This window comes from Simochromis diagramma, unplaced genomic scaffold (assembly GCF_900408965.1).
Source record: "Simochromis diagramma unplaced genomic scaffold, fSimDia1.1 OVJJ01000334.1, whole genome shotgun sequence".
Lineage (NCBI taxonomy): Eukaryota > Metazoa > Chordata > Actinopteri > Cichliformes > Cichlidae > Simochromis > Simochromis diagramma.
Window position 1 is genome coordinate 58,645 of NW_024386764.1, and position 14,432 is coordinate 73,076.

Genomic DNA, 14,432 nt, shown 5'->3' on the forward strand with positions numbered 1-14,432 from the left:
ACACACCAAATCCGGTCGCTGGTACTTCCTGGCTTGTGTAGCCACTAGGTAACAAAACACTGCCCCTAGCATCCTGGAGCACTTCTGTTGTGTTTTGTACATGTTTTGGAGTTTGTACGTATTTTGGAGTTTGTACGTGCTTTGTCTCTAGGGGCCACCGTAAATATACTTTCATTAATTCACATAAAATGTAATAAATAAATCATATAATACAAAAATCAACTATTCACATTTCAACTTTTAACTATTTAAATTTTCAGCTTTTTCCTTTTAAACTAATTTAAAGTAAAACAACACAAAACACTGCAAACCACAACACAATTAAATATAAATTAAAATATGAAAACAAAAAGAAGATGCATATTCTCTGTCATATGGGCCTGCATAAATACACTTTCTGAATCCTTTATCATCTGCAACTGAAAATAGTTGTGGATGATTACTATACCTTTCTAATGTGACGTTGTTGTCCCTGGCTCTCTTTCTCTCTCTCTCCCTCCCACTCTGTTCCTGTGCTACTGAGTGTAACTACTGCCCCTCACCCCTCTGCCCAGCGCAAAGCACAAGGCTCACGTGCTGAGTGAAGCGGAAAAAAAGTGCGAGAGAGGGTGAGAGAAAGACAAAAAAAAACTCCACGGCTCCCAATAAGGAGCCGGCTCGCGTCGTTCACTTCAAAGAGCCGGCTCTAGGAGCCATTTCGTTCGCTACCGATACATCACTAGCCTGCAGGTCAGAGGAAGCTGTGCTCTCTCCTTCCTCTTTCACCCTCCTCTTCCTCACTGATGGACTACAAACACTGACTTTAATAAAAGATGACACTCCTCCCTGTGTTACCATGGTGACACAGTGAATGTGTTTTAATGAGCTGACGTCAGATATTCAGATGTTTCCTCTCTCTAGCACACTCAGTGTCTTCCTGTTTCCTGTCTTTGTGAGCTGAACTCCACGTTCTTCCTCTGTGGTTCTCTAGTCTGACCAGGCTTCAGGTCACCTGTGATGACGGCAATGGGCAGATCAAACTGCCCAGCGCCGTGTGGTTGTGACCACAACACACATAATCATCATCATCATCATCAAGTGATTACAGCACCAGTACCAACAGGGGGTTTCAGGTTGGTTTGTGTGAATATTAAAGACAGACTGAGTGAATCTCCGTACGTGTGAACATCGTTACTGTAGCTCAGTTATGTCTTCGATTAGAGACAAACTGGTTTTTAGTGAAATTAAAACTGAGTTTAGAACAGAAATAATCAATTAGACCAGCTACAGAACCACAATGACATAGAAAGAACATCACAACGTCACATATGTGACTGAGCACTGAGACGTAGAACAAAATGCCCAGAAGAGATTAATTTATTTATTCCATCGTTCACATTTTACTAATGTCTCAGCTGCACATATCAAACCAAAGGTGCAGGCACATGGCCCTGCACTGCAAATCATCACCTGTGGGCCACAAACAGTTTGGGTCTGAGAATCAGCGCCGTGTGTGACCTGTAACCAGGGTTTGTAAAGGGAAGTGGCTCAAACAAACAAAGGAAACAACAAAGAGGTGAGTCCGCCCTTCGTCCTTCACGACTGGACGGACTCACCAAGACAAAATGATGTTTGAATCAAAAGAACAAAAAAGGACAACAGAGGCAAGATTATCAGTGAAAACCTTACACCATAAAAACATTTCATTAAACCGTTTAAAATAATCATCGTCACAGGAGAGCGCTGACCTCAAGCACCCACAACCTTTCCACAGTTCCTCCTCCAGGTGGCGCTGGTTACACATACAAACAACGTTACATTCATTATATTCATTTGGACGCCTCCATCATGTTTAGTTCGGATATCTGTGTTTCTTTAGGAAACATTTTTCCTCCATATTACCTGAGCAGTCACATGACAGCAGGTGAGAACTCTGCAGATCCTGGACAGGAAGTAAAGACCATCTGTGGACTGGGGAGGGCTCTGAGGGTACACCTGTGATGATCTTAGGCTTTGTCCCAATTCAGGGTCTGCACGCTTGAAGTACGTGCACTACGCGTACTACGTACGGTGCGTACTATAAGTACGAGAAGTGCGGAAGTGAGAGGCTTGTGAAATGGGACGGTATACGCTTCGTCGCGCTGTTCAGGTTGCCTAGCAACCATGATACTAACCGTGAGACACGTTACATACAGCTTTGTGTGACAGAAATGAAGGAGAAAAATGTTTTGTTGGTCATTCATTTTTGTCATGACATCACTTTGATTAGTTGAGTATCTGAGGCTGAGACCACGGGACTGTAAAACATGATTGTTGGGCTTCATTTCTGTGCTGAACAGTCATTTAAGATTAGTTAGTAAATAACAATTAGTTAATGTTGTTCATGAGACTAAAGTCATCTCACTGTGGTAATGTAAATATAATATGGCCAATATCAGATTATTATGATATATATATATATATATATATATATATATATATATATATATATATATATATATATATATATATATTGTTAATGATCTCACTGAGGCTATAGAGCAATGACATTGGAATGTCGTTCGGACTGGAGAAGTGTAGTCGAATGGTAACAAAGAGAGGGAAGGTAGTCAGAACTGAGGGGATTGAACTACCAGAAGGCAACATTGCAGACATAGAGGACAGTTACAAGTACCTGGGGATCCCGCAGGCGAATGAGAACCATGAAGAGGCCGCTAGAAAAGCTGCAACCACCAAGTACCTGCAGAAACCCAAGAAAGAGGAGGGAGACGAGGAACCATCATGGAAGGACAGGCCCCTGCACGGTATGTACCACCGGCAGATAGAGGAGGTGGCTGATATCCAGAAATCCTACCAGTGGCTGGACAAAGCTGGACTGAAAGACAGCACAGAGACACTAATCATGGCAGCACAAGAACAAGCTCTGAGCACAAGATCCATAGAGGCTGGGGTCTATCACACCAGGCAAGACCCCAGGTGCAGGCTGTGTAAAGATGCCCCAGAGACAATCCAGCACATAACAGCAGGGTGCAAGATGCTAGCAGGCAAGGCATACATGGAACGCCATAACCAAGTGGCCGGCATACTGTACAGGAACATCTGTGCCGAGTATAACCTGGAAGTCCCGAGGTCAAAATGGGAGATGCCCCCAAGGGTGGTGGAGAATGACCGAGCTAAGATCCTGTGGGACTTCCAGATACAGACGGACAAAATGGTGGTGGCTAACCAACCGGACATAGTGGTGGTAGACAAACAGAAGAAGACGGCCGTAGTGATCGATGTAGCGGTTCCGAATGACAGCAATATCAGGAAGAAGGAACACGAGAAGCTGGAGAAATACCAAGGGCTCAGAGAAGAGCTCGAGAGGATGTGGAGGGTGAAGGTAACGGTGGTCCCCGTGGTAATCGGAGCACTAGGTGCGGTGACTCCCAAGCTAGGCGAGTGGCTCCAGCAGATCCCGGGAATAACATCGGAGATCTCTGTCCAGAAGAGCGCAGTCCTGGGAACAGCTAAGATACTGCGCAGGACCCTCAAGCTCCCAGGCCTCTGGTAGAGGACCCGAGCTTGAAGGATAAACCGCCCGCAGGGGCGTGCTGGGTGTGTTTTTTTTATATATATATATACACACATATATGTATACACACATATATATATATACATACATATATACACACATATACATATATCACTGACTTTCAGCTTGTTGTGTTTGTGGATATATGACTGACTTTAATTATTAAACATTCGCACATAAATAAGTGACGTCATATTCAGTACTTTTGACAGTTCACTCTTCGGCCGCTCCATCTTATTAGGGAAATTCCACATACATAAATGTAAATTTCAAAACTCAACCCCATCATTTAATTTGTTTTTGATTGAAATTGAATATTACTTAAACTCTCTTAAATTAACTTCCAATAAAAAAGGTTTATCATTGATTGAAATTCATTCAGAAATTTTTAAGGAATGAGCTGTCACAACTTTCAAGTACAAAGTTGTTATGAAGTCTGTCACATTCCTTCCCCCTCCTTTTTCTTTTTTTATCCTTTATTTATTTATCCTTCTTATTTCATTGTACTGTATATTGTTACTGTTATTTGCCTTGTATGTCTACTGTACAAACTGAACTGGAATGACTGACTGTTTGCTTTATAATTTCAATAAAGTTTTGGGGAAAAAAAACCCCTCTTCGGCCGCTCCCTTCTGCCGTATTTTGCGGCAAAATTATCCACACCCACCGCCGTGCTATGAATGTGGGATATATGGGACCACGAAGCGTGCACCGGACCATGCTTGATATTTGGGGAAATCGACGGCACATTTGGAGTATGCATTTGAAGTACACTTCGAATTGGGACAGCCGTCGTCGCGTGGCGGTGACGTAACCACACTTGAAATGCGTACTTCAAGCGTGCAGACCCTGAATTGGGACACAGCCTTAGACTGCTGTGACCACAGCACATGGCAGACGGTTACTTCCTGTTAAAAGGGAGTTCTTCCTGTCCACCATTGCCAGGTGCTGTCTGACTTTCAGGGTTTCCTCTCTGATACTGCAGGGGCTTTCCTCACAGTATCATTGAATTGACTGTTGTTGTGAGTTTGCAGAGTATAAATAAAGCTGAATTAAACTTTATGAAAACGACGTTAGAGCGACAAACAGAACCTGTCTGACGTGAGCGGTGGGCGAGAGAGCTTCACACAGACTGACATGGAGAGAGAGGGAGTGTTTCCTTCCAGATGACTTCACCTTAAAAACATGAGTGAGAGACACGACTCCCTCCCTCCCTCTCTCTCTGTCTCCAAACACAAACAGCCCTTCTTGCCCTGTTGTCATGGCAACAGCCCCCTCCGCTGTGGGCGTGGCAGACCCCAAGGCTGCAGAGTTAACCCTTCAGCTCCACGAACGTGTCGCTCAGGTCAGTTTGTGAATGATTGAATGCTTTCTGACAGGAGCAGACACCTGACAACACCTGACAAGAAGTGACACACTAACGTGAACCTTCCACATTAAAAGCCCGTCTCTGTGTGAAGGTTTCCTGAGTCTGTGTCAGGCTGTGGCAGTGAAGCAGTTAAAGGTGTGGACGCTTCCACTGTTGGAAAGTTAGACGGAAAGTTTTCCTCAGAGACAGCCAATCAGAGCCCAGGACACACACACACACTGAGAGCAAGCATTCAGGAAGCAGCTCCGCACTTTTCCTGCAGCAGGGACATTTCGGACATTTTGGAGTTTCTGCTTTGACGCTGCCATCATGGTAACCACGGAAACCCACCAGTGCCAGGACCTGCTGGTCCCCTCTCAGGACCAGGACCAGGTAGACCCCGAGAACCAGCAGGAGGACCCGGCCTCGCCCTCTTCTCTCATGGCGGGACTGGACCCGGAGAAGATGAGTCAGGGTCCCGTCAACGCCATCACAGTCCTCACGCTGCTGGATAAGCTGGTTAACATGCTGGATGCCGTGCAGGAGAACCAGCACAAGATGGAGGTGAGGTTGCAGGGCCACACCTGGGGGCTCCAGCTCTGACACAGGGTCCTGAAGCTCTCACCAAACTCCAGTCAAAAAACTGCAGATTTAAGTCAAAGTTCAACATTAGTCCAGTTTATCCTGGAATAGAAACAGGAAGGCGTGCTGGTGTTTCCAGGATCAAAGACAGCTATGTTCAGTCATAGTCCAGACCAAACTCCAGTCAAAAACTCCAGATTTCCTTGTAAAACCCTTATTCTCCTCTCTCTGTGACCGCTTGCTTTCTGGCTCTCACACCAACGTGAGGCAGCTGCCACATGTTGAGCTCTGGTGTAATTGTGGATTCCTGTCATGTTTGTCACTGACAGACGTTTACTACAGACTGCAGATTAGGTCGCAGGCTCGCACTACAGCCTGGGTTTGTTTTTCCGGATCAGTAACAATGCTTGGGACATGTTTCCTGATTTTCAGTCACTTTATTTATCCCTACAGGGGGATTCAGAGTGCAGAGAGCGGCATATACAGGGAAACAGAAAAGAACAAGGATGAAATAAAAAAGTTCAAATCAGTTATAGCAGTGCTAAGCAGCCGGTAATATACAGCAAATAAAGCACACCATGTGTATGGTCCATAATGTCCAGAATTCAAATGTCTAATCTCTGGGATCCTCTCAGATTTTGTTACCGATTGTTAGGGAAAATATTCTAAAACACTTCTTCAGTAAAGACTCAGAGAAGAGAAACACACAGAGTTCTTGCTAGCAAGGGCAGCTCCCTACTGAGAGACTCGCACTAAGAAACTGCCCCGGTCTTTATTTATACTTCAGTGTGTGTGTGTGTGTGTGTGTGTGTGTGTGTGTGTGTGTGTGTGTGTGTGTGTGTCCTGCTGATCAAAGGGTCATAAAAGGCACATCCTTGGTCAGGAAGAGGGTAGACCTCCCTCACCCTAGATAACATTGGTGAGGAAGTCAAGCAGTTAAAGCACTTAGACTAAAACAGACGTAACTATGTTAATCCTACCATAAAACAATAAGAGAAGGTATGACCTTTCTCGTGCTCCCAGGATGTGGGTGTGCATTCTAGTGTGGAATACACACCAAGCCTTTGCAGCCTGTTAAAGATCACACACAATTAATTATATGCCTCTAAGCATACATGGTTAAATATTTCCTAATACAAATAACTACATGCAGTATTCTACCATATGCAAACTTATATCACTAAAAGATTATACTGACTACTAAATACAATTTCCTCTTGACACCGATGAACTATTGAACCAAGGTTATTGGCTGGTTGTGTCTCAGGTGCACCAGGTGGAGATGGAGGGCGTCGTCAAGGGGATCCAGGCTGACATGACCAAACTGTCCAAAAGTCAAAGTTTCACGTCGAACACAGTCAGCAAACTGCTGGACAAAAGCCGCAAGCTGTCCGTCACTATGAAAGAGGTCAGTGAACCCAGCACAGGTATGCGGGACATGTGTCAGTACACAGCACTGATTTACAGCACACCTGTCCCTAACCCTCTCACTTGTGCATTGATGCAGATTCGTGATAAGATGGAGCGTCAGGGCATGCAGGTGAAGAAGCTGGAGGCCAACCACGCCCACCTGATCAACAGGAACAACTTCAAAGTCCTCATCTTCCAGGTTAGTGATACCCCTGTACAGGTGGGTCAAAGGTCAGAGGTCAGGCACTCCATCAGCTGCTCTGAGCCTCTTCGGGAATATCCAGGATTTCCTGTTTTCTGCTGTGCTTTTTTGCATGAATGCAGGTGAGTTCAACCTGCTACAAAGATCCTCCCACCCCAACGTTATTTGTGAGTCACACCTGGACCAGAAGCTCTGAGGCATGCTGGGAGTTGTAGTTATGAACAAAGGAGGTCTGTTAGGGTCCAGCTGGCTCTCAGCCGGTCGCCTTATTTGGCCACCAGCTGCTACGGGATCTGAACTGGAAAAATGGACAGTGATCATGTGATCTGGTTATCATAGTGACAGTCAGCAGAGTCATGAGGGCAGTTTTTATTTCCATAGCTTGTCCTTGGGGCTGATATCAGCTGACACGGTGTGCAGTAAAGCTGTAGTACTGCAGTATCAGTGTGTACCTATGAGGTGTGAGGAGGACTCAGCTGTAGTCAATACTACAGTTAGTACTACAGTCAGTATACTTAAAGTCAGCACTGTCTTCTCTCACTGACAGTAAACACTCCCATCCTCCCTAAATACCCAGCATTCCTCATGAGTTTTAACATGTGTGTGTGAGTCAGAGTGTGTTACTGTGTGTGGTTCTTCTGTAAGCCCTCCCCTGTTGTGTTTATGTGGACAGCACTGCGCACACTCATTACTGGGGTTCTTCAGGTTCTTGTTGGTTCTGGTTCTGGTCTCTGTGGTTCCACTAGAGGTGAAACAAAAAAAAAAGAGTTCTCCTCACTGGGCACAGTTGCTTTTTTCCTGGTTTATCAAAACCTTGAAGTTCTCCTTTTGTTCCACCAAGATCCCCCTGAAGTCAGAGGAGAGGTCTCTGGTTCCTCCATAGATCACCGGACAGCCTCCTCATGCTCTCCTGTGTTCCACTTTAGGAGGAGAACGAGATCCCCTCCAGTGTTTTTGTGAAGGATCCTCCTCCATACCCTCGGGATGAGATTTTGGAGGAAGGTGAGGAAGTGGAGCCGGGCAGCTTGGATGGCAACCGTTCCCAGGAGGGCGGGCTCCAGACTATCGACCTATCATCTGATGAGGACGTTGGGCTGGAGGCAGAGGTAGAAGACGAGGAGGCATGGCCTCAAGATTTGGAGAACATGGAGAAGTCCAGAGCTGAGAAACTGAAACGATCCAGCCTGAAGAAGGTGAGAAATAAAGACAGTGAGACAGGTGAGAGTAGTCACACAGACAGGTAATCATGTCCTTGTCTACAGGTGGACAGTCTAAAGAAGGCGTTCTCCAGGCAGAACATCGAGAAGAAGATGACAAGGATCGGAACGAAGATCGTTTCTGCCGAACAAAGAGAGAAGATCAAGCAAAAGACTGCCAGCCTGAAGGTTTCACCTTTGAGCTTCCACATGAGGAAGGTACAGAGTTATTCCTCTTACTATTTTCCAGAGACACCACCAATGTACCCATTAGGTCCCAGTATGTTCCCCTCACAACGTTACCCTAAAGTTACCCTAAAGTTACCCAGTCCACATGGAATGTTCCACCAAAGTCTTCTGAACAATGTCCGAGTGTTCCACTGAGGTTCCCCTTGGGTTTCTCTGGATTTCAAATCTTTGATTTTGTGTTTACAGCCTCGCAGCAACTCTGAATCTCAGCTTCCAGAGGCCTCTGCTCCAACTGGGGAGACACTTACTACTGAGGCTAACATCCAGCTCTCCCCACTGGGCAGCACTGAGCAGGAGGTCTCCTTCACAGAAGTTCATGCCCAGCTGGCCCCAACCGAGCAGCAGCAGGAGGAGGAAGTGAAAGAGGAGGAGAAGGAAGAGGAGACAGAGGTGGTGAAAGAGCAGCAGACGTCAGTTGTGGTGGAGGCTGATGTGTCGGTGGTTTCGGAGGGAGTTGGAGAGGAGTATGCTCTGTCCTCCACCCTCCCTAAGGAGGAGAAAGGAGAGGAGGAGAAGGTGGATGAATCCTAAACACTCCTCTGGTAATGGAGTTTCATTAGTGACAAAACAAACCTGAGCTACGATCAATCAGAAAGTCCTCATCTTCTTAAATTAACATTTCAGTGTGCCTGGGTTCTTTTTAGGCTTTCCTTCCACAGAGGTTCTTCCTAGGTTCTCCTTCAATTCCCCAGTTAATTCCTTAAAGATTCCCAAAGGTCATATTAAGAACCCCAGGCATCCTTCCAAAGTTCACTCAATAAACGGCTTGCTGAAGTTCCTCTACGAGCCCTCCGGGGCGTCTCCATATTCCTGGTCTTTATGCCAAGCTAGTCTAAGTAGCTGTTTGCTGTAGTTTCATATTTACAGACCAAAAAATGTTGAAATGTTCCTTCAAAGTTCGGAGCTCAGGTTTGTTTTATATATATTTCTGAGTATTGATAAACCCCCACAAACAGTCCAGTCCAGTGTTACATGTGATCCTGTAAACCACGTATATGTTACACTCCTTAGTGTTTTAGGTTGAAGTATGCATGATGTCAAGAACTTTAGTTCCTCCACTGATCTGAAACCTAAAGCTAGAACCTGGAGATATGGGGTTTCTACAGGAATGGGATGATTTTTATGTTCCTTCTTTTATTGCTGATATGCGTTCTTTTTAAGCAGCTGACTGATGTAACTGTGATGATCGGCCTGATCCGAAACATAAAACATTCACTCAGTTGAACCCAGTGATGTTCTAAACCCTCACCTGTCAATCATCCAGATCTCAGGGAACACAAGGTTAACATGGTGCTAAACAGACCCCTAGAAGGTTTACAAAATGTTCTACAAGCATTCACCTAATCTGATCCTTCAGGTTATTAGAACATTATACCAGTGTTCCACTAAGGTTCCCAGGAGATCCCTAGATATTGTTAACCTGGCAGTACCCTAATGACCCCTTGAGGATCCCCAAAGCATTCTGTCAAGGTTCTACTGACATTCCCAGCATGATCTCCAGGGTTTCTGTAGTATTCCGGTAACAATCCCAATTCTAACCACGTGTTGTCTAAAATGTTCCTCTGGTGTTTATGTTGAGTTGTTATTTGGTTAAACTGGTTGGTTTTGATTCTCTTAGACTCTTTTTGTCCCAAAAGATTCAGTCTGGTTCTCCAGAAAATTCTCATCTTTGACTGCTCTGATGTTCCACTAAGTTTTTTTAAAGGTTTCCAAAGATCAACTGTTGGTTACACTGAAGCTTTTCTACAAGATTTTTACATTTGGAACTTGCTTCACTTGAAGTTAAACATTCCCCAGTGTCTTCTTAAGCTCTCCCAAAGATATTCCAAATATTCCCTGAAAGGTTGCCCTGACATGACTCTACATTCCACTGATATGTTCTCCTAATGTTCCCCTGTTGTTTTCTTTACATTCTGCTGAGGTTCTCCTGATGTTCCTGCCTGTTCCAGTTGCTGTGTTGATTTACTAAACATGAATTTTTATCTAATGTTTTCTTATTCGATCAATATCTTTTGTCCTCTCTGAGGGACTCAGCTTTTCAATAACCTGCCATTTCCTGCTTATTAACCATACAGAAGTATTTGTGACCAGGGTGTTAACCTCCTCAGCAGACCTAATCAGACTTATTGATCAGTTTGTTGCTTTCAGGTGTAGCATTTCTGTTTTGCTTGTTTTTATTTTACCACAAACTTTGTGCTGCCAAAGAACTGATTTCCTTTTTCAGTTAATTATCTAATCCTCCATATAATCAATAAAACCTGTGAAACCACACAACTGCCTCTGCTTCTGATTTAATGACTGATTAATGATCGGATGAACATAGACACAGATTTCAGTTTATGAAGCTTTAGTTATTATAAAGAAAATCAATTGACTATTAATTGATTGATTTCCGCCAGCACAGACACAAACAGAGAGAAGTACCTGCTCACAGGTAAAAGTCCTCCATGGATGTCATATCTTTTAGACCCCATTCCCACAAAACTGCTCAAAGAAGTCCTGCCATTAATTAATTCTTCGATCTTAAATATGATCAACCTATCTCTAATAATCGGCTTTGTACCACAGACCTTCAAACTGGCTGTAGTTAAACCTTTACTCAAAAAGCATCTCTAGACCCAGCAGTCTTAGCTAATTATAGGCCAATCTCCAACCTTCCTTTCATATCAAACATCCTTGAAAGAGTAGTTGTCAAACAGCTAACAGATCATCTGCAGAGGAATGGCTTATTTGAAGAGTTTCAGTCAGGTTTCAGAGCTCATCACAGCACAGAAACAGCTTTAGTGAAGGTTACAAATGATCTTCTTATGGCCTCTGACAGTGGCCTCATCTCTGTGCTTGTCCTGCTAGACCTCAGTGCAGCGTTCGATACTGTCGACCATAATATCCTATTAGAGCGATTAGAGCACGCTGTAGGTATTACAGGTACTATGCTGCAGTGGTTTGTATCATATCTATCTAATAGACTCCAGTTTGTGCATGTAAATGGAGAGTCCTCTTCACACACTGAGGTTAATTATGGTGTTCCACAGGGTTCAGTGCTAGGACCAATTCTGTTTACATTATTACTTTACATTTTTCAAAAAATGCCTCTCTGTGCAAAATGGGTTTAAAAACATAATCAACGGTGGGATACTGTTTGTCCGTGATTTGAACCAGGCAAATCGTGGCAGGATCAGCCTGATGTTATTTGTATCCCACTGTAACTTTACTGTATAAAGAGCAAACATCTCCAAAATGTCAGGAGTAGTTAGGCATTACAACAAGTGTTTGTGAACTAAAAATCAAGAATGTGGGATACTGTTTGTCCATGATTTGGAGAGCCCAGCGCTGCTCCCAACGCAGGGGAAACTAATTCTGTCACAGAGACCTACCTCGGCACTTGTGCAGGTGAAACCAAAGGGAAGATTTGCTTCACCATATTTTCTAGTCTTTGGCTTAGAATGAAGTTGGTTTGGAAACATAGTCAGCGATGCTTCATCTCCTGCTTTGCGTTTGTGTGGGCACCCCATGCTAGCAGTGTCCAAGCGTTTTTTTGTTTTTTTTCCCTTTTCATACCGTGCTCCCCCTGCAATGGCTCGGTGCCCCCCCTAGGGGGCGGGCCCCACACTTTGGGGAGGTCTGTTAATAGACCTCTCTGCATTGAATCATATTTGTTATTAACCTCTGTCTCTCTTCCACAGCATGTCTTTATTCTGTCTTCCTTCTCTCAACCCAACCAATCACAGCAGATGGCCCCGCCCCTCCCTGAGCCTGGTTCTGCCGGAGGTTTCTTCCTGTTAAAAGGGAGTTTTTCCTTCCCACTGTTGCCAAAGTGCTTGCTCATTCAGATTCAGATTCAGAAGACTTTATTTATCCCCGAGGGGCAATTGAGAGACTGACCTTGCCGACCGTATATACAATACACAAACATCATATTGGGGAGACAGGTCAGGCTAGGTAGCTGGCCGGTCAGCCGCACGAGCAGCGACCCAGAACCGAACAATTGAAAATACAAAACATCAGGAAAGACAATGAGGAAAAAAAGAACTCCCCCCAGACTGAGCTCCAACAGGGAGATCAGTTTGAGAACAGAAAAAAACCCACCGCTGCGCATAGGGGTTCATATGATTGTTGGGCTTTTATCTACTGTACAATATAAAGCGCCTTGAGGCGACTGTTGTTGTGATTTGGCGCTATATCAATAAAATTGAATTGAATTGGATGTACCAAAGTACTGCTGAAGTACTGTTTGTATTTTTTTAATGAGTTTTGGGTTTTATTCCCCTGTTTGTTTACTTGTTTTAAACACTGAGCTCCTCATTTTCTTCTTCTGTGGTCAGAATGAATGTTAACGTTTAGCTTCAGATAAACATGATGTTCATCTGCTGCTGACCTTTGACCTCAGCCGTTTGTGAGGGAGGAGGCGGGAACAGGGAGTGGAGTGTTCTCCTCACCAGTGAATGGGAGAGTGTGGGGCGGGATTTAGAAACAGCAGTTCAATAGGGAATGCCAGGGGGCGGAGCCTAAGACGTCCATTTTCACACGGAGCAGTGGTGAGCCTACACAGAACGACTGCATACAGCATTTCTGCAGTATTACTACACTAATCCTAAAATAATTTTACTGTGGCATATTTGAAGTACAGTCTGTAGTACTGGTACCTCTTCTATATGCTGTTCCTTCTCTTCCTTTTTCTTCTGTGGTTGCAGATGGACTCATCAGCGCCTCCTGGCCTCTCTCTGGTCTCCGTCTTGTCTCTGTTAGCATGCAGCGGCCAGCTGTTGGCAGCTGTCCTGCTAACACGCAGGTATTGTGGGCGGAGCTCTACACAGAACTGGTGGATCTTGCTGTGGCTCTTTTATGATGTCATTGTCCACCTGACGCTGGTAGGCGGTGCTTTATTCTTAGTTATTCCCATCTTCATCATGATGACAAAAAACGTTATTCAAGTTTCAGCTCATCTTCAAAATTAGACTCATTTCATAAACACTTTGTTTTTGTTTATTCTTGTTTATTTTTTATTCTAAACCTAAAGGTTTTTAGGAAGGTCCATTTGTTTACATGTCTCTGATTTTTGTTTTTTAGGAGGGTCCGTTTGTTTACATGTCTCTGGTTGGGACAGTGGAGGCTTCTGACGGGCCACTGGCTGAGCTCTGTGAGTATTTTGTAAATACACTGCAGTATTTCCAGGCAGTGTTAGTTTGATCTGAAGTCCAGTATGAGAACAAAGTAATGAAGTACTTTTACTCACAGATACTGTAAAAACACACTATTTGGTACGTCATTTGGGATGTTTGACTTCTTCACACCTGTCTTACCTGTAGGGAAGGAGTACGGGAAAGCCGACAGTCGCTGGCTGGTTTCTGATCCGACGATCGTCTCCATCGAGATCCTGACCGTCGTCCTCGACTCGCTGCTAGCTCTCCTGCTTATACACGCAGTACTGAAGGACAAGTACTACAGGTAACACTTCCTGTACTGCAGTTACTGTGCTGCTGGTACTGCTTGGTACCGATGTTAATGGTGAACCAATCTGTCAGACACTTCCTGCAGATCGCTCTGAGTGTGTGCGAGCTATACGGCGGCTGGATGACCTTCTGTCCCGATTGGCTGATGGGCAGCCCTCACCTGAACACATCCTCCTTGCTCTACCTGTGGGTCTACCTGGTCTTATTTAATGGAGTCTGGGTCCTGGTCCCAGTCCTGCTGCTGCTCCAGTCCTGGTTTAGCCTAAGGAGTCTGCACGTGCTCAGAGCGGACCAAAGCAAAGCAGCTAAAAGACAGTGATGTCACTGATATGGTTTAAACTGATCGATGGCCGAGTCCGAGGATCATTTAAATATTCATCTGATGTCAGAATCAATCACCACGATCAATCGTTTGAAAAATAAACATTTTATTATAGATACA

At 44.5% G+C, this 14,432-nt stretch overlaps 2 protein-coding genes across 2 annotated transcripts; both read left to right on the forward strand.

Moving 5' to 3' along the window:
- The first annotated feature begins 5,105 nt into the window (after positions 1-5,105).
- cavin2b (caveolae associated protein 2b) lies at positions 5,106-10,811 on the forward strand. The gene is made up of 6 exons (XM_040030008.1): positions 5,106-5,465; positions 6,751-6,891; positions 6,991-7,092; positions 8,022-8,288; positions 8,358-8,510; positions 8,727-10,811. The coding sequence occupies exons 1-6, from the start codon at positions 5,232-5,234 to the stop codon at positions 9,069-9,071; spliced, it is 1,242 nt and encodes a 413-aa protein (XP_039885942.1). The 5' UTR covers positions 5,106-5,231; the 3' UTR covers positions 9,072-10,811.
- A 2,083-nt stretch (positions 10,812-12,894) lies between these two features.
- ebpl (EBP like) lies at positions 12,895-14,432 on the forward strand. Its single transcript, XM_040030022.1, has 5 exons — positions 12,895-13,075; positions 13,232-13,408; positions 13,608-13,677; positions 13,847-13,985; positions 14,063-14,432. The coding sequence occupies exons 1-5, from the start codon at positions 12,983-12,985 to the stop codon at positions 14,307-14,309; spliced, it is 726 nt and encodes a 241-aa protein (XP_039885956.1). The 5' UTR covers positions 12,895-12,982; the 3' UTR covers positions 14,310-14,432.